At 45.6% G+C, this 24,687-nt stretch overlaps 2 protein-coding genes across 6 annotated transcripts in view; both read right to left on the bottom strand.

Annotated features, from left to right (window-relative positions):
- dcps (decapping enzyme, scavenger) overlaps positions 1 to 4,652 on the bottom strand; it is a 118,700-nt gene extending 114,048 nt beyond the window's left edge. The window contains exon 1 of the mRNA XM_072486801.1: positions 4,426 to 4,652. Within this exon, the coding sequence (XP_072342902.1) occupies positions 4,426 to 4,614 (189 nt within the window). The 5' untranslated portion in view covers positions 4,615 to 4,652. The remainder of the gene's footprint in view (positions 1 to 4,425) is intronic.
- Positions 4,653 to 6,289: 1,637 nt separating this feature from the next.
- The window catches only part of tirap (toll-interleukin 1 receptor (TIR) domain containing adaptor protein), a 43,601-nt gene continuing 25,203 nt past the window's right edge, over positions 6,290 to 24,687 (bottom strand). For all 5 annotated transcript variants that reach the window (XM_072486795.1, XM_072486796.1, XM_072486799.1 and 2 more), the window contains exons 4-6: positions 18,141 to 18,305; positions 16,255 to 16,848; positions 6,290 to 8,359 (exon numbers count right to left, since the gene is read on the bottom strand). In XM_072486795.1, the coding sequence (XP_072342896.1) occupies positions 8,247 to 8,359; positions 16,255 to 16,848; positions 18,141 to 18,147 (714 nt within the window). In that variant the 5' untranslated portion in view covers positions 18,148 to 18,305 and the 3' untranslated portion in view covers positions 6,290 to 8,246. The remainder of the gene's footprint in view (positions 8,360 to 16,254; positions 16,849 to 18,140; positions 18,306 to 24,687) is intronic.

The raw sequence follows: 24,687 nt of genomic DNA, 5'->3' as shown, positions 1-24,687 counted from the left end.
TTAGACAGGTTGGTCAGATGGGCAGAACAGCGGCAAATTGAATTTAACCCTAGAAAGTTATGCATTTTATAAAGACTAACAAGACAAAGGAATACAAGTGAACGACAGGACGGTTAGGAAGTACAGAGGACAAGAGGGACCTTGGGGTCAATGTCCAAAGATTCCTGAAGGCAGCAGATAAGGTGGTTAAGAAGGCACATGGGAGGCAGCACAGTGGGTTAGCATTGATGCCTCATGGCGCCGAGGTCCCAGGTTCGATCCCGGCCCTGGGTCACTGTCCGTGTGGAGTTTGCACATTCTCCCCGTGTTTGCGTGGGTTTCACCCCCACACCCCAAGATGTGCAAAGTAGGTTGATGAGGTGGGGGGACCTCATCGCGGTGTACAAAATTATGAAGGACATGGATAAGGTAGATAGGAAGAAAGACAATTTCCCCTTAGAGATGTCAATAACCAGGGGGCATAGAGTTAAGGGCCAGGGGATTTAGAACAGATTTGAGGAAACACTTTTCCACCCAGAGAGTGGTGGGAATCTGAAACTCAGTGCCTCACAGCATTTCTGAAGTATTTAGAGGAGCACTTGAAACACCATGGCCGGGATTCGCCGCCGGTGTGATTCTCCGTTTCGCCGGCACCCGGGGCACCACAGACATAATATTTATTGCACTGCAAATCCAAGAATACAAGGAATAGCGGCAACCACTGTACATGGTCTTTTTCAGTCTCTAACTCTGTTAACGGTGAAGTCTTATGGAGTATCCTCCTCAAATTTGGCTGCCATCAGAAATCGATTGCCTTCCTCTGCCTACTTCACGATGGCAGGCAAGTTGTGATCCTCATCACCAATTGACCCTATTTCAGTGAAGGCTGGGGTCAGACAAGGTTGTACATTGCACCAACTCTCTTTCCATCTTCTTGTCTGCTATACTGCAGCTCATGTCCAGAAATAGATGTGGTGGTAATCTACAGAGCAGATGAGAAACTCTTCAACTAAGGATGCCCTCAGTCCAAAACTATAATCATTCCAACCTCAATCCGTTTGCCCGCTCACTCAGAAACTAAGCCCCAGGTCACTGTCGACTCCTTCTCTCAAGCATATTAGACAATGGGACTATCACTAAACACCCAGAATACTCTAAGGTAGTCTTCCAACCAGCACGCAGAGCGCAACATGTCCCCATCAGTGAAGATCAATGGTGAGATCCTGGAAAACGTGGATGGCTTTCCAAATGTGGGGAGCCTCCTTTCCACAAAGGTAGACAGAGACTCATGGCGGGTTCTGACTCGTCACCGACCAAAACGGATAACGTTCACTCAAGAAGGCAGTAAATATATTCAGAGACTTTGTCGGAAACACACAGAGGGGAGACCGAAGAGTCGGAGAGAATACACAACGCCCCCAGCATGCATAGGGAACTATTCTCCAATTTAGATATACTTAGGCTTATTAAGTACAATAGCCTTCATTGTAATTTGCTTCTCATTTTCTGATTATTTGAATGCCTTTAATAAGCCAACTTAAAAACTGGAAAGCGTCCTTGATTCTCAAACATGCTGTAATTGAGTGCATGGTGTCATGGGAGTGTCCTTTTAAGAAATGTTTTGTCTTATCACATGGCTTCAGTGATGTCATTGTTTGGGTGGAACTGGGCTGTGGCTCTGAGTTTCACTTTCCCGTTGGTTTGGGCTGTTTATGACCCTGAGTTTATTGTTTCCATTTTCACTTTTGGCTGCTGTATTCAGACAGACAAGTATCTTGAAATCTCTCCCTCTGCATTTTAAAAGCTGTTTCCAGATGACTTGATAACTTGAAAAGAAATAACTGCTTTTTGGAAGGAATTCAAACCTGCTGCTTTAGACAGGAACCAAGAAGTAATAAAGAAGTACCTATACTTGGTCTTGAGTGTTGTATGCTGGGCAACACCTTTGAAAAGGGTTTTCTGGTTTATGGGATCTTGTATTCAAATTGGAACAGCTTAAAGGGGGAAATTGAATTAGGGTTTAGTGTTTAGAAAAATGTTAACTAAATTCGTGGAATAAACTTTTTTTTTGATTAAAGTGCTTCAGGCCACTGTTGAATAACACCTGAAATATAGGCCCTTGTGCTCCTCGTAACAAAAATTAATAAACAATTGTAGGTCAGGTGAACTCCATGATATACTTTGGAGTTTTCTAAACCCTGGCCCATAACAATGGATAATGGTGAAGTGAGTTGAAACTTAAATATCAAAACTCACAAGGAAAACAGAAAACCGACTAAGAATTTATTCTCCACGGGTAGCGAATCTATACAATACTTTACCGCGGAGGGCTGTCGAGGCTGGTTCGTTAACTATGTTCAAGGCTGGGCGAGGCAGATTTTTTAACAGTCAGGGAATCAAGGGTTATGGGGATAAAGTGGAAAGTGAGGTCAAGGATTGATTATGTCAGGTCAGTCATGATCTAATTGAACGGCTCCATGAGCCGAATAGCCTACGTTGCTCCTACATTTTACAGAACCATAGAATTCCTAGTGCAGAAGGAGGCTGTTCGGCCCATTGAGTCTGGAGTGACTCTACCTAGGACCAACTCCCCACCTTTCCTGCACATCTTTTTACTGTGGGTGGAAACCGGAGCACCTGGAGGTAATCCAAGGAGAGAACGTGCAAACTCCACACAGTCACCCAAGCGAATTAAAGCCGAGTCCCTGGCGTTGTAAGGCAGCAGTGGATAACAATTGTGCTATTGCACACAGGGACATTCACTTTGGTCGTAAAAATAGAAAAGCAGAATCGTAGAATTTATAGTGCAGAAGGAGGCCATTCCGCCCATCGAGTCTGCACGGCCCTTGGAAAGAGCACCCTACCCAAGCCCACACCTCTACCCTATCCCCGTAATCCCACCCAACCTTTCTGGACATTAAAGGCAATTTAGCATGGCCGATCCACCTAACCTGCACATCTTTGGACCGTGGAAGTAAAATGGAGCATCCAAGGAAACTCATGCAGACAGGGGGAGAACGTGCAGACTCCACACAGACAGTGACCCGAGCCGGGACTTGAACCTGGGACCCTGGAACTGTGAAGCAACAGTTGGATTGGATTTGTTTATTGTCACGTGTACCAAGGTACAGTGAAAAGTATTTTTCTGTGAGCAGCTCAACAGGTCATTACGTACATGAAAAGTAAAGGAAATAAAAGAAAATACATAATAGGGCAACACAAGGTACACAATGTAACTAGATAACACTGGCATCGGGTGAAGCATACAGGGGTGTAGTGATAATGAGATCAGTCAATAAGAGGGTTGTTAAGGAGTCTGGTAACAGTGGGGAAGAAGCTGTTTTTGAGTCTGTTTGTGAGTGTTCTCAGACTTTTGTATCTCCTGCTCAATGGAAGAAGTTGGAAGAGTGAGTAAGCCGGGTTGGGGGGGCGGGGGGGTCTTTGATTATGCTGTTCGCTTTCCCCAGGCAGCGGGAGGTGTAGATGGAGTCAATGGATGGGAAGCAGGTTTGTGTGAAGGACTGGGCTGTGTTCACAACTTTCTTGCGGTCTTGGGCCGAGCAGTTGCCATACCAGGCTGTGACGCAGCCAGATAGGATGCTTTCTATGGTGCATATGTAAAAGTTGGCAAGAGTTAATGTAGCATGCCGAGTTTCCTTAGTAAGTATGGGTGCTGTTGTGCTTTCTTGGTGGTAGTGTCGACATGGGTGGACCAGGACAGATTTTTGGAGATGTGTACCCCTAGGAATTTGAAACTGCTAACCATCTCCACCTCGGCCCCGTTGATGCTGACAGGGGTGTGTACAGTACTTTACTTCCTGAAGTCAATGACCAGCTCTTTAGTTTTGCTGGCATGGAGGGATAGATTGTAGTCGTTGCAACACTCCACTAGGTTCTCAATCTCCCGCCTGTATTCTGACTCATCGTTATTCGAGACCTGGCCCACTATGGTCGTATCGTTAGCAAACTTGTAGATGGAGTTGGAACCAAATTTTGCCACGCAGTCGTGTGTGTACAGGGAGTATAGTAGGTGGCTAAGCACGCAGCCTTGCGGGGCCCCGGTATTGAGAACTATTATGGAGATGTTGTTGTTTATGCTTACTAATTGTGGTCTGTGGGTTAGAAAGTCGAGGATCCAGTGATAACCACGGTGCTACCATGCCGCCCATTTAGAAAGGTGTGAAACCATGTAAAGGCAAATTAGTTGATAGAGACTTGAGCGTGCCGGTACAGGTGGAGAAAACTATTAGGAGGGCAAATAGCATGTTGGCTTTTATTGCAGGGGATTACAGAGCAGGAATAAAGACGTTTGCATACAACTGAATGGGGTTTTAGTGAGACATCATCTGGAAAACTGTGGCCAGCTTTGGTCCCAACATTTAGCAAAAAAACGGTGTGTCGCGGGCCCCGCCCCTTCCCCGGGCCCCGCCCCCTTCCCGCTCTTACCTTGCCGTGAATGAAAACGATTTTATCCCGCGCGCTCTCCCTCAATATTTTCTTCACGCTGAAGCGGTTCAGATTGAAGCGGCTCCGCTCGGCCGGCGCCTGATTTCCCTCCGGCTCCTGGGCTGCGGGCTCGCTGAGTTTCAGCTTCTTTTCCTCCAGCATCGGCGCGCTCTCCACTTTCTCCGCCATCTTCAAACAGCGCCCGGCTTTCCCCGGCCAATCAGCGAATCCCAATTGCTGCGGCCAATCAGCGAATCCCGATTGCTGCGGCCAATCAGCGAATCCCAATTGCTGCGGCCAATCAGCGAATCCCAATTGCTGCGGCCAATCAGCGAATCCCGATTGCTGCGGCCAACCAGCGAATCCCAATTGCTGCGGCCAATCAGCGAATCCCGATTGCTGCGGCCAACCAGCGAATCCCAATTGCTGCGGCCAATCAGCGAATCCCGATTGCTGCGGCCAATCAGCGAATCCCGATTGCTGCGGCCAACCAGCGAATCCCAATTGCTGCGGCCAATCAGCGAATCCCGATTGCTGCGGCCAACCAGCGAATCCCAATTGCTGCGGCCAATCAGCGAATCCCGATTGCTGCGGCCAACCAGCGAATCCCAATTGCTGCGGCCAATCAGCGAATCCCAATTGCTGCGGCCAATCAGCGAATCCCGATTGCTGCGTCCAATCAGCGAATCCCGATTGCTGCGGCCAATCAGCGACCCCTTTACGCACGACACCCAATCAGCGGCGAACTTGTTTGGACATCGGCGACAAGATATGCTGCGCCGTCCCCCGTCCCCCCCCCAGCGGCTGGAGGACAGGATTTCAAACTTTCCCCACGTAAATTGGACTTCTCCTAATGTGATTTTTAATTCATGTCACATTGTCATCAAATCTCAAATAAGCATTTGAGTTGTTCTAATCATGTCTGTCTAAACATCCAAAAATAAAGTATAAAATAGGCGGAAAATCAATTTGTGAAAGTGCCTTGGGATTCAGAATACTTTAACTTTGTGCCTCCTCCGAAGAGGCTCATTCAGCCCTTGTCCCTCTGACTGTGATTAGGATATGTGGTGATATGCATCACTAAATACACAAGGGGTTAATGTAGATACACTAGGACTAGGTAAACACTAGAGGGAGCACCAGGGACATCATGATACAGACATTCAACCAGTAAGATCGGACACGACCAATGGGCAGTCAAGACACCAGAGGTGACATTACCACAAGGGGGCTACCCATATAAAAGGACAGGGCACACATGCTCTTTCTCTTTCCATAGGTGACATTCAGAGCAGATCAGGGAGCATCACACCCACCGCATGGATTACAGCAGACTGGTTAGTTAGATTGAGTTACGATAGCAAGATTACCAGGAGAGTCGAACTCAAGAAGGAGAATTGTTAACTGTTCAATAAATGTGTTAAACCTATCTCCAAGTCTGAACCTTCCTTTGTCAGAGTATACATCAAGGAAGCAGCTTATGCTACATGAAGAAGCATAACACAACGGGATAGACCACCCAGATTGTTGAGAGACTGTAGAATTACTGAAAAAAAGGACACACTGTCAAAGCACTCAACAGGACAAATGTGAGAACAAATTCTTGCCATGAAGGTGTCGATTCTTCACCAGTGAGATGAATGGCCAATCACTTTGTTTCACCAATGTTGATTGTGAAAGGAATATTGGCAGACTCTTGTCCCTTCCTCCTCTTGGAATGTTTCTAGTCCCGTGTCAGTTGTGTCCTGCAGTCTAAACTTTAACGTCTTAAGTATTGAAATTTAGCCAATTTTCAAGACTGGTAGGATGGAAAAAAGATGAAGAGCGAGGGAGAAAGACAAGACAAGACAAAGCAGCCAGTGCATAGGCAAAACATTAACCCATTTATTTTTCCTTTACCAGATGCTGAGAGTCAAAACCTTTAGTGAAAACTGACTCCAGCACAAGACCACTGCTCAAGAGCATTGGAATCGCTAGAACAAAAAGATAAAGTTCCATCTTAAACACATTTCCCCAGCTAAGGTTTGCACATATGATACAACAATATTGGAGTTGACTAATCTCAGCAAATCAATCTCTACCAATGAGTCTATCTGAGGTGAGGAAAGCCCCAGTGATAGAGAGCGTTGGGAACCATAGAACCCCTACAGTGCAGAATTTCATAGAATTTACAGTGCAGGAGGCCATTCGGCCCATCGAGTCTGCACCGGCTCTTGGAAATAGCACCCTACTCAAGGTCAACACCGCCACCCTATCCCCATAACCCAGTAACCCCACCCAACACTAAGGGCAATTTTGGACACGAAGGGCAATTTATCATGGCCAATCCACCTAACCTGCACATCTTTGGACTGTGGAAGAAAACCCACGCACACACGGGGAGGATGTGCAGACTCCGCACAGACAGTAACCCAAGCTGGAATCGAACCTGGGACCCTGGAGCTGTGAAGCAATTGTGCTATCCACAAGGCTACCGTGCTGCCCTGGAGGCAATTCGGCCCATTGAGTGTGCACCAGTCCTCTGTCAGAGCATCCTACTTAGGCCCACTTAGAATCATAGAATTTAAAGTGCAGAAGGAGGCCATTTGAAAAGAGCACCCTACTTAAGCCCACGCTTCAACCGTAACCCAACCCCCTTTTGGACACTAAGGGGCAATTTAGCATGGCCAATCCACCTAATCAGCACTTCTTTGGACTGTAGGAGGAAACCGGAACACCCGGAGGAAACCCACGCAGATACAGGGAGGATGTGCAAACTCCACACAGTCACCCGAGGCCGGAATTGAACCCGGGTCCCTGGAGCTGTGAAGCAGCAGTGCTAACCGTTATGCCACCATGCTGCCCTAGCCACCTGTTGACTTCAAGCATGTTGCACTCACCAAACATCCCATTTCAAATTCCTCACAATCAACGTAAACATTTTATTTTCTGAAATATATCAACCTAATTTGAATTGTATCAATTACTATTTAAAATGAGTACTGGCACGACTGTGGTATCCAATGAACTTGAGGCAGGCTGGGACTTGGCAGCAAACAGAATCTATTAAACAGTGTCTTCAATAACTACAGCAAACCGTGCTCATGGCCGAAACTACAGTAGAGCCCCCCAATAAAAGCTGGATCATTTCTTGAACAAAATGCAGCAAGTGGCAGATAGCTACATAATGCAAATGGTGTATCTAAAATCAATCCTTGAAGGAGGAATCTTTCAATCATCCCCTTTCTGGTTGTGATTTGTGCTGTCACTCCTGGCAACTATTAGTATTTAATTGCTCAGGCATCACAAGAGTTGGAAAATAGGAAGGTTCAAGTAATAGGGGGGCTCTTCCAAGGCTGAGAATGAGAGTGGGAGACTCGATCATTTATTCACCGTCAAAAAAAATTCTAAGGAAAAAGAAAACACCACATTGGTCACCACAACACACAACAAGCCATTCCTGCTCCCAAGTTACACCCGAGTCAATTACTTGGACTCAACACAGGCGAGAGTTCAAAGCGCCAAAACACAGGAGTCAGGCCAAGAACATCGATTGTTGCAAGTTTTATGTCAGTTTTCATCATACCGTCCCTAGACAGGGACTAGGTCCCCACCACAGGAAACGTAAAAAGAGAGGGTGAAACATTGCTAACACTCACACCACACAAATTGTATGTACAGAGCAAGACACGCATACACAAATACATAGGTATGTAAAACAGACTCAGATGTGGACATAAACGCACATTTTTCAAGTTTGCTCCTAAGAGAAGAGTCGAGAAAGCCTCCATTTTTAATATCTCCTCATCAGTGGGTCTCAATACTTATTGTCCTCCATTCGCTTAGCAATTCTCACTCAAGTCTAGTGTTTTGCTGGCCTCATCCACATTGTGCTCAGGATCTCCCTCTGCACTTTCCCTGTGCTCTTGCTCCTTCCTGCAGAGCTCCTCGAGATCTGGGCGGAGGCAAAAAAAAAAAAACAGACACAGATCAGTTTCCATGTTACCGAGGGCTTGCTGATTGGGCAGTCTTTATGGCAGGTACAATTCTGTCAGCAACATGTTACTGGAATCCAACTGTCCTTTTGCACCTGGAGATAAAGTGCCCGTGCTCCCCGCATCTGACTTTAGAACTTTCCTTTGGTTAAACAAAATTACAAGATGCTTCACAGATGAGCTAGAGCAGAATTAGGAGAGTTGGTACAAAGTTCGGTTGAAAGATGAAGGCTTTTGAAGGCTGAATTAGGCATGTGTTATGCGAGGAAAATATTAGGAAACCGTGTCCAGAAATAGGATCAAAGGTATAGCAGGCAATTTAGGGAAAAAAAACTATTAGCATGGAGTCCGAGGGATATGCCAAACCTGGCATGAGTTACACTGTCCTATTCAGAATTAAACTCGTTGGCGGCAATACACAGCAAGGGTGAGTCACTCAAGATCCACTGTTCTTTGGGACACTCCTGTCTGACCAGCTATTAGCCCATTACAGAGTATGATGGCCTCTTTCTATGTCAATGGGAGGTCAGTTGCATATCAATAGCTTCGCTCTGTTCTTTTGTATAAACGGGAGTGGAAAATCCAACAGCCAAGCTAATGCTGATGGGTTCAAGTCTGAGCACCCCATGAGTGAACCTTTGTTTGAGGGGCTGGGCGGAGCTTAGAGAAAGAGAGAAAGAATCCGGTTTTGAACAGGCACAGGAGAAGGCTTTGGAAAGCGACCGAGAGAGGTCATTAACATTGCCACCAAGGCAGGCTTTGGAAAAGGGTTCTAAAAAGACTTCCCTAACAGAAGAAAAATTGCTTAATATATATAAGTATCGCCTTTGCTCTCCTGTGTAAATAGAATGAGAGCTCCATGTCCATTTAAAGTGCTGTTGAATAGGAATTTGTGTGTTAAAGTTAAGAAACTACATGCAATCTGTTATTGTTAGGGTTGAAATTTAAAAGTTTAAATATTGTTTTTTTGTTTTGATAAAGTTTGTTTCACAAAATAACCAAGCTTCTTATATTATCACTCCTGCAACAAATTGATCTTTCCACATCGCATTAAAATGTAAAAAGTTGCCGCTCTGCTCTAGTATCTTATCCACTGCTGAGAGTTGAGCAGGTGTACGGAACACACGGGGTGACTGAAAATACTGCTGCTGTCTGTTGCCTGGTACGGAGGGCATTAGCTATGAGGAGAGGCTAGATAAACTCGGTCTGCTCTCACTGGAGCGACGGAGGTCGAGAGGCAACCTGATAGAGGTCTACAAGATTATGAGTGGCATGGACAGAGTGGATAGTCAGATGCTCTTTTCTAGGGTAGGACAGTCAAGTACATGGGAACATAGGTTTAAAGTGCGTGAGTAAAAGTACAGAACAAATGTGCGAGGCAGGTTTTTTTTTTTTTTACACAGAGGGTGGTAAAAAATGGAATGCACTGCCTGGGGAGGTGGTGGGAGCAGGTACGATAGCGACATTCAAGGGGCATCTAGACAAATATATGAATAGGGTGGGAATGGAAGGATACGGACTCCATAAGTGCATACGGTTTTAGTTTAGGCAGGTACCATGGTCGGCGCAGGCTTGGAGACCGAAGGGCCTGTTCCTGTGTTGTTTTGTTCTTATGGATGTTGGGGTGCTCCAGGAGACTGGAGCTGATGGAGCCACGGATACATCATTGGAGGTTCGGCCACAGAGACGGTTTGTAAATTAAAAATGAAACGGCAATTTGAAATTCAGTGCGGTGTGAAAATCAGTGACGACTAGGAAGAAGCTCTAATAGGTTGGACTCAGGTAAAGGGCAGCACAGTAGCACAGTGATTAGCACTGTTGCTTCACAGCGCCAGGGACCCGGATTTGATTCCCCGCTGGGTCACTGTCTGTGCAGAGTCTCCACGTTCTCCCCGTGTCTGCATGGGTTTCCTCCGGGTGCTCCGGTTTCCTCCCACAAGTCCTGAATGACGTGCGTGTTAAGTGAATTGGACATTCTGAATTCTCCCTCTGTGTAACTGAACAGGCGCCGGAGTGTGATGACTAGGGATTTTCACAGTAACTTCATTGCAGTGTTAATGTAAGCCTACTTGTGACAATAATAAAGATTATTATTAGAGAGCGAGCTTCTCTGCATCTGCCTCTGCTCCTCGTGATTTCCCTGAAATAGAAAAAGTTCTAAACCCTACAAATAAAATATATATATTTTTTCCCACAAAATGCTGGCAATGCTGCTTTTATTGCCTATTCCTATTGTCATGAGGGAATCTGGAATCAATTATGTCAGATGGGACTGGAGTCAAGTGCAGGCCAGACAGTGTGGGGTTGGCAGATTCCATTATGACAATGCACAGCTTTTAGGGTTATTTTAACTGGTGTTAGCCATCAGCTGAATTTTCAGAGAACCAACCAACCTTTTCCCCGCAGCCTTTGACCGTCTTCATCTTTCGACCATACCTTGCCGAAGTCTCTTAATTCACCCACTAGAACCAGGTTCTCTGAACTCAATTCCCAACTTGTTATGGTGGAATTTGACCTAAATCCCATAAGCACAAGTCTCTGGTGTCAGATCTTGACGAACACAAACATTTCTTCTCGGCCCTCTCTTCCTTGGTGACAAATTAAAATTTGATGACTCCTTGACACTCACTCCCTAACAAGAGGAAAGCCTCTTGTTATTCGTCATGTCAAAAACCATTACAATTGATTAAATCTCCTCATATTTCTGTCACATTTTGTGGTTCCCAGAAGTTTGAAATAATCACACTATCTTATACAGATACAGGAGCGAGCGATTTCTCAGATCTCATCACGTGCTGCAGGCTGACAGATTAGTTTGATACACTGACTGCAACACAGGAGTAATGTGGCATCCTGGAATCTTAAGTATCCATTCAAATAATAATCTTTATCATTGCCACAAGTAGACTTACATTAACACTGCAATGAAGTTACCATGAAAAGCCCTAGTCGCCACATTCCGGCGCCTGTTCGGGTACACTGAGGGAGAATTCAGAATGTCCAAATTGTCTAACAGCACGTCTTTCGGGACTTGTGGGAGGAAACCGGAGCACCAGGAGGAAACCCACGCAGACACAGGGAGAACGTACAGACTCTGCAGACAGTGACCCAAGTGGGAATCGAACCCGGGGCCCTGGCGCTGTGACGGCAACAGTGCTAACCACTATTCTTATAATAATATAATAGGGTGGATAGAAAGGAACATTTCCCGTTAGCAGAGAGGACGATAACCAGGGGACATAGATTTAAGATAAGGGGCTGGAGGGTTAGAGGGGAGTGAGGAAAAGCTTTTTCACCCAGAGGGTGGTTGGAATCTGGAACTCCTGAAAGGCTGGCAGAGGCGGAACCCCTAATTTCAAGGGGTTTGCAGTGTAAGAGTGGGGAAGTCTTGCTCCAACTATACAGGTAAGATAAAGTGAAGCTGTTTCCCTTTAATGGGGGAAAGAGCTGACTGGTGGTGATTTAACCTGACGATCACCACTCCTCAGGCGAGGGGCAAGGTTGAGAAGGCGGGGCCTTTATGAATAAACCCAGCCAGTATGGGAATTGAACCCGTGCTGTCAGCCTCGCTCTGCGTCACAAACCAACTGTCCAGCTAACTGAGCTAAACCGGCCTCCGTAACACTGCACAAGGAATGTACTGGTGAGACCACATCTGGAGTACTGTGAGCAGTTTTGGTCCCCTTATTTAAGGAAATAAATTATTTATTTGGAGGCAGTTTAGAAAAGGTTCACTAGGTATGGAGCGATTGTCTTATGAACAAAGGTTAAACAGGTTGGGGCTCTACTCATTGGAATTTAGAAGAAAAAAAGAGGTAATCTCATTTGAGTGCAGAAGAGCATGCCAGGAGCAACACGAGGAATACCAGAAAATGAGGTGTCAACCTGCTGACAACACAGGACTTGTGTGCCAAACAGCATAAGCAGCAAGTAATAGACAGAACTAAGGGATTCTACAATGAATGTATCAGATGTAATTTCTGCAGTCGTTCCAATCCAGCCATGAATGGTAGTCAACAATTAAGCAACTCACTGGAGGAGGAGGGTCCACAACTATCCCCATCCTCAATGATGGAAGAGCCAAGCACATCTGTGCAAAAGATAAGGCTGAGGCATTTGCAATAATCGTCAGCCATAAGTGTCGAGTGGATGATCCATCTCGGTCTCCTCTGGAGGTCCCCAGCATCACAGATGTCAGTCTTCATCCAATACGATTCACTCCAAGTGATATCAGGAAACGGCTGATGGACAGCATGGCGGTATAGTGGTTAGCACTGCTGCCTCACGGCACCGAGGTCCCAGGTTCGATCCCGGATCTGGGTCACTGTCCATGGGGAGTTTGCAAATTCTTCTTGTGGGTTTCACTCCCACAACTCCAAGATGTGCAGGATAGGTGGATTGGCCACGCTAAATTGCCCCTTAATTGGAAATAATGAATTGGGTACTTTAAATTTACTCTAAAAGGAAATGGCTGAAGGCACTGGATACTGCAAAGTCTATGGGCCCTGACAATATTCTGGCAATAATACTGAAGACTTGTGCTCCAGAACTTGCTGCACCCCAAGCCAAGCTATTCCAGTACAGCTACAACACTTTCATCTACCCGGCAATGTGGAAAATTGCCCAGGTGTGTCCTACACACGAAAAACAGGACAAATCTAACCGAGCCAATTACTGCCCTATCAATCTACTCTCCATCATCAGCAAAGTGATGGAAGGAGTCATCAACAATGCTAAGAAGCGGCACTTATTCAGAAATAACTTGCTCACGGACACTCAGTTTGCATTCCGTCAGGGTCACTCAGCTCCTGACCTCATTACAGCCTTGGTTCAAACATGGATAAAAAAAGCTGAATGCCAGAGGTGAGGTGAGAGTCACTGCCTTTGACATCAAGGCAGCATTTGACCGAGTATGGCATCAAGATGCCCTAGCCAAACAAGAGTCAATGGGAATCAGGGAGAAAATTCTCCGCTGGTTGGTGTCATACCTGGCACAAAGGAAAATGGTTGTGGTGGTTGGAGGTCAATCACCTCACCTCCAGGAGTTCCTCAGGGTAGTGTCCTAGGCCCAACCATCTTCAACTGCTTCATCAATGACCTCCCTTCCATCCATAAGGTCAAAAGTGGGGATATTCACAGATGACTGCACAATGTTCAGCACCATTCACGACTCCTCAAATAATGAAGCAGTCCATGTCCAAATGCAGCAAGGCCTGGACAATATATAGGCTTTGGCTGACAAGTGGCAAGTTACATTCGCACCACACAAGTACCAAGCAATGACCATCTCCTACAAGAGAGGATCTAACCATTGTCCCTTGAAATTCAATGGCATTACCATCACTGAATCCCCCACAATCAACATCCTGGGGGGTTACCAATGTTCAGAAACTGAACTGGGCTAGCCACAGTAATACTGTGGCTACCAGAGCAGGTCAAAGGCAAGGAATGGTGGGTAACTCATCCCCTGACCCCTGACCCCCCCCCCCGCCCCCCCCCCCCCCAAGCCTGTCCATCATCTACAAGGTACAAGTCAGGAGTGTAATGGAATACTCTCCACTTGTCTGGATGAGTGCAGCTCCAACAACACTCAGGAATCGGCACGGTAGCACAGTGGTTAGCACTGTTGCTACACCGTGCCAGGGTCCCGGGTGCAATTCCCGGCTTGGGTCACTGTCTGTGCAGAGTCTGCACGTTCTCCCCGTGTCTGCGTGGGTTTTCTCTGGGTGCTCCGGTTTCCTCCCACAAGTCCCGAAAGACGTGCTGTTAGGTGAATTGGACATTATGAATTCTCCCCCACTGTACCCGAGCAGGCACCGGAGTGTGGCAACTAGGGGATTTTCACAAAAACTTCATTGCAGTGTTAATGTAAACCTACTTGTAACAATAAAGTTTCTTATTATTAAGAAGCTTGAGACCGGGCAGCACGATGGCGCAGTGGTTAGTACTGGTGCCTCACGGCGCCGAGGTCCCAGGTTCGCTCCCGGCTCTGGGTCACTGTCCATGTGGAGTTTGCACATTCTCCCTGTGTTTGTGTGGGTTTCGCCCCCACAGCCCAAAGATGTGCAGGCTAGTGAATTGGCCACACTAAATTGCCCCTTAATTGGAGGAAAATGAATTGGGTACTCTAAATTTACATTAAAAAAAGAAGCTTGACACCATCTAGGACAAAGCCGCCCACTTTATTGCTCCCCTTCCACAAACATCCAAACCCTCCACCACCGACGAACAGTGGCAGCCGTGTGTAGCATCTACAAGATGCACTGTAGTAGCTCACCAAGGTTCATTAGACAGCACCTTTCAAAGCCATGACCACCACCATCCAGAAGGACAAGAGCAGCAGATACCCGAGAACCCCACCACCTCAGCTCTCTGACTTGACAAAAAGCGCCGTTCCTTCACTGTCGCTCGGGCAAAATCCTTGAAGTCCCTCACTAACAGCACTCTGGGTGTACCTACACCCGAGGGAGTGCAGCAGCTCAAGAAGACAGCTCACCGCCACCTCCTGAAGGGCAATTAGTGATGGACAATAAATGCTGACCTAACCAGCGACGCCCACATCCCGTAAATGAATCACAAAAATAGGATTCTTAAGCAGTTTGACAGGGTAAATGCTGTAAGGATGTTTCCCCTCATGGGAGAGTCTAGGACCAGAGGGCATAGTCTCAAAAACAGGAGTGCCAATTTAAAACTGAGGCGAGGAGAAATTTCTTCTCTCAAGGGGATGTGAATCTTTGGAACACTTTACCACAGAGAGCTGTGTGGGAAGAATCCTTGTGTACATTTAAGGTTTAACTAGATAGATTCTTGATCAGTAAGGGAATCAAGGGTTACAGGAAAGGGCAGGAAACTGGGCATGAGGAATCTTGGATCAGCCATGATCCTATTGAATGGCGGAGCAGGCTGCGAGGAGCCAAATGGCCTATCCCTGTTCCGATTTCTTACGGTCATACCATTTAGGAAGTATTTAGATGAGCACTTGAAATGCCATTGTATACAATTCTACGGGCCAAGGGCTGGAAAATGGGATTAGAGTAGATAGGTGCTTGATGGCCAGGACGTACACGATAGGCCGAAGGGCCTCTTTCCAGAAATGTAAAGACCCCTCAACAGTATAACACCTCCTCGGTCCTGTAGACATAGTCCCAGAATCTGGAGTCTCAGCTTTTCATATACTTTCCTTTCCCTGATATCATTCTGATCACAATGCCTTTGAGCGTCAGAGCTGAGAATGACTGAGGAAAGAAAGAAGCCTCCCTCAGCGTCAGCCCCATTCATAGCAGGACTGTGTGTGTATCCTGGAAAACTAAACTCAGCAACGCAGAACACCATTCAGCCCATTCTGCCAATGGTAGCTCCTCAATTCAATTGTTGAAGCCATACTTCCCTGCTCGTTTCCCACAGCACCGACAAATTGTATTTTTCAAGTGTATCGATGATTCTCTTCCAAAGGTTACCAGTGAATCCCACTGCGCTTTCAGACTATTTGTTCCAGGTCATAACTTGCAATGTAAAAAAGATCTCTGCTTCTTTTGCCATTTATCTTACATCCATGTCCTCCGGTTCCCGCCCCTCCTGACTGTGGAACCAGTTCCTCCCACCGCGCCGCCCACCATCTACTCTGTCAAAACCGCTTTGTTTCACCTTCACTAAATTATCTCCTAACCTGCACTGCTCCAAGGAGAAGAATTGCAGCTTCCCCAGTCTCTCCCCAAAGCTGAGGTCCCTCCGCATAACGCCATTCTGGTAAACCTCCTCTGTGGAGAATATTGTTACCAGCAAGCACCTCAGAAGACTAGGAGCTGAAGGTGTCCATGAGGATTTTATACAGCAACATGCAGCTGGCGGTACTTACAATATAATATGGAGTACTTGATCTTTTGAAATCCATTCTCTTTGTCCTGCCTGACATCAATACCAAACACGAAGCGAAGCTCCTGCGGGTAATCCTTCCGTTCCAACTGCTTGCGGACTGGAATGACTCGTCCATTGGACATGGGAGACTCCGACAGTGCTTGCTGCATCTGGAAGCAGCACCAGGGGTCTTTGAGAAAGCTTGGTGTGATAACCAATACCCAGCAATGGCTTTCCCTGACTGCTTGACAGAGCTCGGTGCAGATAGCGCCCCCAGGTGCCGAGTCCCTGAGCTGCACGAAGCAGCGTAGACTGTACGGGTGCAGTTCCAGGAAAGACACGAGTTCCTGCGCATAGGTTATATCGTCCTCGGTGTGACAGACACACGCATCGTACATTTTACTCCATCGGGCACTGCTGTCAATTCTCCGTGACGACAAGGGCGTGACAGGCAGTGAGTGGGTGCTGCTGGACCTTGGGTCCCCACAGGGGCTTTTTGTTGTATCGCTTGTCCGGGAGCTGCAGCAAGGACTCGATCTGGGACTGGGGTTCGGGTTCTTGTTCCTCTTGAAGTCTACAAGCCGTTTGAAGAAGCCTGTGGAATATTTTTGTTAAAAGAAAGAGACAGTAAAGTTAGTTGGTATCTTTTCTTATTCTCCCTCCTCCACCACGTCATGGGACCGGCTCTCAATGGGACACAGTTCCATGGACTCCAGTCTCATCAAGTGAGGCATAGACAGAGAATGAGTGCTGGCTTTTCAACCACTGGAACCTCACAGTCAAGCCTGAGTTGCTTTGCATACACATAATATACTCCCAATAACTGCTGGAGAACTCGGGCTGAAATTGCTCTCTCCCATCTCAAAAGACACTAAAACCAACTTTAAAATCTTCATCTCATAGGAGCTGACTCAACACAGACAGATGTTGCGATCTTCCTCGTCTGTACACCAGTACAGGTGGTACATCAACTTAGTGCTTGTTCTTCCTGCGTAACCTCCCTAATACCATGCACCAACCCCAGGGAGAAACCTCAGTGGTCGCATTCCCAAAGCCAAATCAGAAAGTTGTGGGTTCAGAGTTCAACTCCAGAACTGGAGCACAAAATCCAGTGCAAGTGTGAGGGAGTGCTGCACTGTTTGAGGTGCTGTCTTTCAGATGAGAGAGCCTTTTCTGATGGGCAGAAAAGAGCCATGGCACTATTCGGAGGAAGAACTGGGGAGTTCTTCCCTGATGTTCTTTTTAAAAAAATTATTTTATTGGCCTTCCCTGGTGTTCTGCTTAACCAACATCACGAAAACAAATTATCGGGTCAATATCATTTTGCTGTTTCTGGAAGTGCAAATTGACTGCCAAGTTTTCTTTTTTTTTTAAAATAAATTTAGAATACCCATTTATTTTTTTCCAATTAAGGAGCAATTTAGCGTGGCCAATCCACTTATCCTGCTCATCTTTTTGGGTTTGTGGGGGTGAGACCCACACAGACACGGGGAGAATGTGCAAACTCCACACGGACAGTGACCCAGAGCCAGGATCGAACCCGGGTCCTCGGCGCCGTGAGGCAGCAGCGCTAACCACTACGCCACCGTGCCGCCTTCTGCCAAGTTTCCTATATAACAGCAATGACTGCACTTAAAAAAGTACTTAATAGACTACAAAATGCTTTGAATATCCAGAGACTGTGGAAAGTCCTATATAAATGTAAATGTGTTACTTTTCTGGTTTGGAACCATCCTCATTCTGATGGAGGCCAGTAACTTGCCCCACAGACACTGATCTAAACCCGAGCACCCGATAAACCCAATGATTAACCTGCTTCACCCGTGACACTGTTGGATCTCACTGTGCAGTTCTACATATCGGTATATTTTAACAAGATTCACTTACGGGCCATCTGGTGCTAAGTGAGGCTCTCACTCACATACTGCACAGTCAGAATGCATCCGCCAATTTAATCCTCAAGGAAAATGGAGACAGTTCCTTCTGAAAGCCTCAGTCCTGGTTAGCAGCAGCAGATCCTCCTGTCCAAAGACTGTTGCATGGTGACTCCATCTGTAAGAAAGAACCAAAGCATTTTTGACAAAAATGCTGTTGATTTACAACTACACATCTGTCCTCCTGCTTTCAATCCGATTCCCATTGGACAGGTTCAGAATGCAAAATTGCCCTTAACTCAACATTAAATCACCAAGATGTCCAGGAGGGCTAGTGTGGGGGACAGAACATCCTCGCAGGTGTGTCAGAACAATGATGGGGCAGTTGAGAGGGAGCTTAACTAGTGTCTGCCCTGGAAATTGTGTCCCTCCCTTCACCCTCCCAATATTTTGACTCTTTTTAGGGGCACAGTCACACAAACAATGAACATCCCTGGGCAACCATGGATGAGCACCCAAGTGCCTGTTCTTGCTTTTAGTATTATCCAAGTAAAGTTACTGCCTGGGCTGGAGTGTTTCAGCTATGAAGAGAGGTTTGTTAGATTGGGGTTGTTTTCTTTGGAGCAGAGAGGTCTGAGGGGGTTGGGCGACATGTGGCGCAGGATAGCACTGGGACTACGGCGCTAGGACCCGGGTTCGAATCCCAGCCCTGGGTCACTGTCCGTGTGGAGTTTGCATATTCTCCCCATGTGTGTGTGGGTTTCACCCCCAAAACCAAAAGATGTGCAGGTTAGGTGGATTGGCCACGCTAAATTGCCCCTTAATTGGAAAAAAAAAGAAGTCTGATTGAATCTGATACACCTGATTGAGGTGCATCAAATTATAAGGGACATAGATAGGAAGGGACTCTTCCTCTTCGTAGCTGGGTCAATAACCAGGGACATGGATTTAAGTTAAGGGGCAAGCGATTTAGGGTGGGAATTTGAGGGAAAACCTTTTCACTTAGAGGGTGGTGGGAATACGGAACTCACTGCCTGAAAGGATGGTAGAGGTGGAACCCTCATAACATTTAAGACGCATTTAGATGAGCACTTGAAACGCCATAGCATACAGCGTTCCAGAAGACCAAGTGCTGGAACATGGAGTTAGATGGCCGGCACTGACAAGGTGGGCCAAAGAGCATCTTTCGTGCTGTAAAGCTCTATGACTCTAACTGACTTTAAAAATATATAGCTTTGACAAAGGGTCATCTGGACTCAAAATGTTAGCTCTTTTCTCGCCCTACAGATACTGCCAGACCTGCTGAGATTTTCCAGCATTTTCTTTTTGGTTTCAGATTCCAACATCTGCAGTAGTTTGCTTTTAATTAAAAATATATGTGACAGTTACAGGCAAGATGTTTACCTATGGCTGATGACATAGTTGCAAGGGAAGCCATTGAATTGCCCCAAATAGCCCACAGTTTGGGAGAGATTAATCTGGACACTTACTGTATTGGAGTTGCATTTTCGTGCCCTCAAACTTGGATGTTAAGGGCAAGCATTCTCAAATTGTGAATAAAATTGCGCTAAACTGTGAACCTGTTTTGTCCTTTGTTCATCTCTCAAAAAGGGCACCTGGGTAAAATCTTTGAGTAAGTAAACTGGTCGAATGTTTCATATTTGTTTTTTGTTTTTTAAAAAGGTACAACATTTTGATACCTCAGACGGTCTTTCAATAAGAAGCGATACGTTGCTCCGAAGTTGAACCTTCAATCCAGTATTCTCCAATACTCTGTCTGAGCCTGAATTAAGAAGGCAGATTGCCCCACGTAATGGCCAGCCTTACATGAGTGAAGGACTAATACAGATTTGACCAGTAAAATTGGGCCATAAACGGGGTGTCTGTAACACAAGGTGAACAAACTACGTATTTAGATCTAGGATAGTCAAGGGAGTGGGGTAAAATCTGGGAGGGAATTTAGTGAAAGGCAGACCCCTAACCCAGAGGATTCTCACACACCTATGCCAAGCCCTAGGGAGAAAGAGAGAATAAGAAGAGTAGAAAAATGGCAGAATGCCCAGAGTGAGAAGTGACCGAAGTGGGTACTACACTAAATTAGAAAGGGTCTGGGACCCAATAGGTAGAGTACGGACCCTCGAGGTTAAAAAGCTCAGCACAGTTGCATCAGCGCTCCTCTCACCGCGTGGAGGCTGGTTTACCCACCCCCACCTGTACTGTTTGATAGCATTAACCGTCATGTAGTCGGTAAGTTCGTTAGTATTGATGTAAATCCGGCGTGCTTTCCGTATCTGTACTGAGAGTAGCAAGTGGAAAAATTAGCAAACGGGGCCGGGATTCCTAAAAGTCACGGAAGGAGGAAAGGATATTCAAACCACCTTGTGGAAGGTGGCCAGTGACAAAAGGTTCCTCCTGGGATCCTTTGTGACAAAGGGGGGAGCGGGATGAGTTTTCGAAGAAGTCTGTGAAATATGAGTTTTCTAAGAAGTCAATATGGAAACATGAGTTTTGGAAAAAAGTCAGTGAGGAACTTTGAGTTTTAAAAGAGGTCAGTGTGAACATCTGTGCTCTGCATAGTCTGGGATTATCCTAAGGAAACAATAAGAGACTAGTGAGTCTTAGTGTATGAAGTTTTAGAAGTCAGTGTGGAAATCGATGCTCTGGGAGCACCTTAATGTTGCAAGTTAGGAAAAAGAGGTCAGCGTCTCCAGTCTGCAGAGATTCCAGTCTCCGTCCAAAGGGGTATGATGTGTTCTTTTGGGGAGCAAGCAATAGATAAAGATGATGGAGATATACATTGGGGAGAGGCGTGTTTTGCGTTTCAACAAAAAAAGCGAAATTAACTTGGAATGGATGCGAATTATATTCTGAATGCACATCTGAAAGAAATTGGGAAGTGGTTGGTTTTATTCAATATAAGATTAAAGTTAGTCTGCAGACTTCAATCAATTCATTCAGAGCTGCTGGTACCTGAAAAAAGGAGACCTGATTGTGTTGGTGTGTGAGATTTATCCTCGTCTGTGAATCTGTCTAGTGCCTGTGTCACTGAGGTAACCCTTTGAACATAGTGCAGAAGGAGGCCATTCGGCCCATCGCGTCTGCACCGACCCACTTAAGCCCTCACTTCCACCCTATCCCCGTAACCCAATAACCCCACCTGTGCTTTTTGGTCACTAAGGGCAATTTATCATGGCCAATCCACCTGACCTGCACGTCTTTGGACTGTGGGAGGAAACCGGAGGAAACCCACGCAGACATGGAGGGAACGTGCAGACTCCGCACAGACAGTGACCCAGCAAGGAATTGAACCTGGGACCTTGGCGCTGTGAAGTCACAGTGCTAATCACTTGTGCTACCATGCTGCTCTGGTCTGGTTTAGTTAGTCATTTCAAAGTTGCTTGTTTAATGTATGTATGTAGTTGTATTTTGAATTAGGTTTCGGAGCCATTAAACTTATATATATTTGAGAGAGAATTTATCTTTTCTTTGAGTTTTAATTACAGTTTTGAAGAAAGAACAATGAAGACTGTCTTAATCCACTTAATTTGTATTCTTTGACTATTCTAATTATTTTTCAGTTTGTTGAGATTGAACGACAGTATAATGCTTTGAATTCCTTTTGTTTGAATGGAGGCCTCCGTGGATGAATGAGGGTGTGTGTGTTTACTACAGAATTTGTGAATTTCCTTTGGTGTTTCTAGTTTTTTTTAAACCTACATTCTACAAAACTGAGTTTCAAATCAATTGGGAGTTATAAAGTGGATTTTAATTTTCTTTTAAATTGATAAGATACATCTAAACCAAATTAACTCATTTGTCTCCAGGCCGAGTGTATATTTGTGCATTTGTTTTAAATACAGATGTATCTGTAGCCATCTGGGATGGCCACTTTCAGCTAGGTACAGAGAAACTCGCAAAGCCTAGCGGGTAAAATGGACAAGCCAAGACTCAGGCAGGCTCAGAGCCTGAAATGCGTATTTGTAAGCAAGAAGTCCAGACGGTATCGAAAATCCAGCCAATTAACATTTTAATAGGGCCGATTAGCGTTTGATAGCCCATCTTTACCAAACAAAGGACTGCTACTCGAGCAACTGGGACAGTCCCAGACATTTCAGTGCCACTCCCTAGTCAAGGGAAACGAAAACAACGGGGTCAATGACCGCTTGGGACACGCCCAGCCATCCAGATCCCAGCCCACTTATTGCCTAAGGAATCGAACAAAGTGATCAGGGATCACCCAATTAGTAAGGCCCAAATTGAAGGACCGACCAAAAGAGCGCGAAAACCCCCCCGATTATAAGAAGAAGAGTTCGTCATATGTTCGCTCTCTCTTGGTCCTGTTACCCCGGTCACGGCCATCGGCAAGTGCAGCAACACCAGAAGCGAGTCCAAGTTCAACGTTCGCTTCCAGACGGATGAGCCCAGCTGAGCAGCAGTTACTCCTTCAAACCCGAGAGATCCAGAATCGAACAGCGGCCACTGTTTTCTGACCTAAGCCGGGTGCCCGAAGTTAAGTACAGGTTGTCTTAGTCGATAAGTGTAGTTAACTAGTAGTGTTTATGTTGCATGACTAATTGTGTGTAAATAAAGTACCATTGACCTTGAACTAACTAACGGTGTTTGGCTCTTTGATCGATAGTGTAGCCATCTGGGATGGCCACTTCCCGATTACAAAATGGACACCCGCAAAGAATGCAGGGAAAATTGGACAATGCTAAGAAACAAGCAGGTGCAAGCTCTGTCTGTTGATTAGAACCTTAAACGCTCAGGCAGGACAAACTACCAAACGATTTACATACTAATGAGCCCTCTCCGGGGACAAAAGGGAAACATTTAGATACACAATGTTAGGACAGACTCCCCGGCGCCAGAAGAAGCTAAGACAAAGCAGACTGACAGTCACCAGGACACGCCCAGCGATGAGGGAAACACCCCTCTATTGGAGGAAAATCGATACAGATGATTGGGAAAGACCCAATTAGTTGAGGCCAAGTTCAAGGCCCGCCCAAAGAGCGCGAAGCCCTTTGCAGTATAAGAGGTATCACCCAAGGGAGAATCTTCCTCCTTTGGCTTTGGCTCTCACCAAAGAGAGAGACCTGCCTAGCAGCTGCATCAGACCAAGTAAGTCCCAAGTCAACGCACGCTACGAGATAGATGCTCCTAATTGCTACCCTGTAAACAGCTCAACCCAGCAGCCTCAGAACCGAGCAACGGCCATTGTTCCTCTGACTGAGTGGGTGCCCGGAGCTAAGTATAGGCTTTAGTAATAGTGGTAGTTTAGTTTGTAGAGTTTATGCATGAGTAGATTTGACTGTGTGTAAATAAATGAGCATTGCTTTTGAACTTACTAACTGGTATATCGAGTCATTGGTCAGTATTCGGTTCTGAACCTTGTGGCGGTATCGAAAGATACCTGCCGACTCTTGAGCAAACGTGATTAAATAGAGCCAAATTAAGAACCAACCAAAGTTAGCAACAATAGCCGGTTGAAACTTGTGGTGGTATCACTTGATACCTGGCAACTCTAAGCATTAGGACATAGATAACACAAAAAGGGCAAATTCATTGATTGCCATAATTGGAACAGTGCACAAAAAAGACAAAGTAAAAGAAAGCACAACATATCACAAGTCACAGCCAACGATTCTAGAGGCTTCATGAATTCCAGGATTGCTCTGTCACAACAAAGTGACAACGGGGACATAAAGGCTTTTATTTTTGTGGAAATGGTTAACTCATTCAGACTTCACTATTGCCCCTTGAATTAAAGTGTTTGTGAAGTGTTACACTTAACTTCTACACCAATTGCAATGTCTAATTATTTGACTTCTCTTAAAACTAAGAGAATGCCGGGAGATCGTTTCTTAAAACTAAGAGAATGCCAGGAGATAATTGTTCTCGAGATCCAATTGATTAAATAGCAATTAAGTGAAAATAGTAACTAATATGGAAAGGATAATAAATAAATTCTTAATTTTGACAAATAAAGGGCAATAGGAGTTAGTCTCAATGGGTTGCTGAGTTTCAAAATCCTTTCACTGTTTGAAAGGAGGTAAATTAAACATTCTCAGTTTACAATGTCACCATTTGAAACTAGGATATTTTATATAAGTCACATTCATTTTTGTGTGTGTTACCAATACCGAAGAAATACTAACTCGGGTACTGAGTACGTGGACATGTAAAATCGGTTGTTTTAATCGTGGGTATTTAACTCCAAAGAGTTTAGAAATTAATGACCTTCTGCACAAGGATAAGGGCTGTCATGTGATTCTGAGTGAGATGATCTACAGGTGGGGAAATAATGTTAAATTTGGGGAGTGTCAATGAAGCTGCAACAGATGAGATTCTTCAATCACACAATCCCCAGGGGTTAGGGAATGGGAGTCAAAACTTTAAAGGAAATAACTTGGTGGGTCAATATTTGGAATTGGGGTTTAAAGTGGAAATACACCCTTGGATACAGGTTATGTAGCATTTTGTTATTATTACTACTGTTCTCATTACCATATATCAAGCTCTTATGTCCATCATGTGTTCAAAGATGGACAAATGGAAGT

Source organism: Scyliorhinus torazame, chromosome 21 (genome assembly GCF_047496885.1).
Source record: "Scyliorhinus torazame isolate Kashiwa2021f chromosome 21, sScyTor2.1, whole genome shotgun sequence".
NCBI classification, from domain to species: domain Eukaryota; kingdom Metazoa; phylum Chordata; class Chondrichthyes; order Carcharhiniformes; family Scyliorhinidae; genus Scyliorhinus; species Scyliorhinus torazame.
The sequence above is the reverse complement of the archived record's forward strand: the minus strand, read 5'-3'. Positions and strand labels throughout refer to the sequence as shown.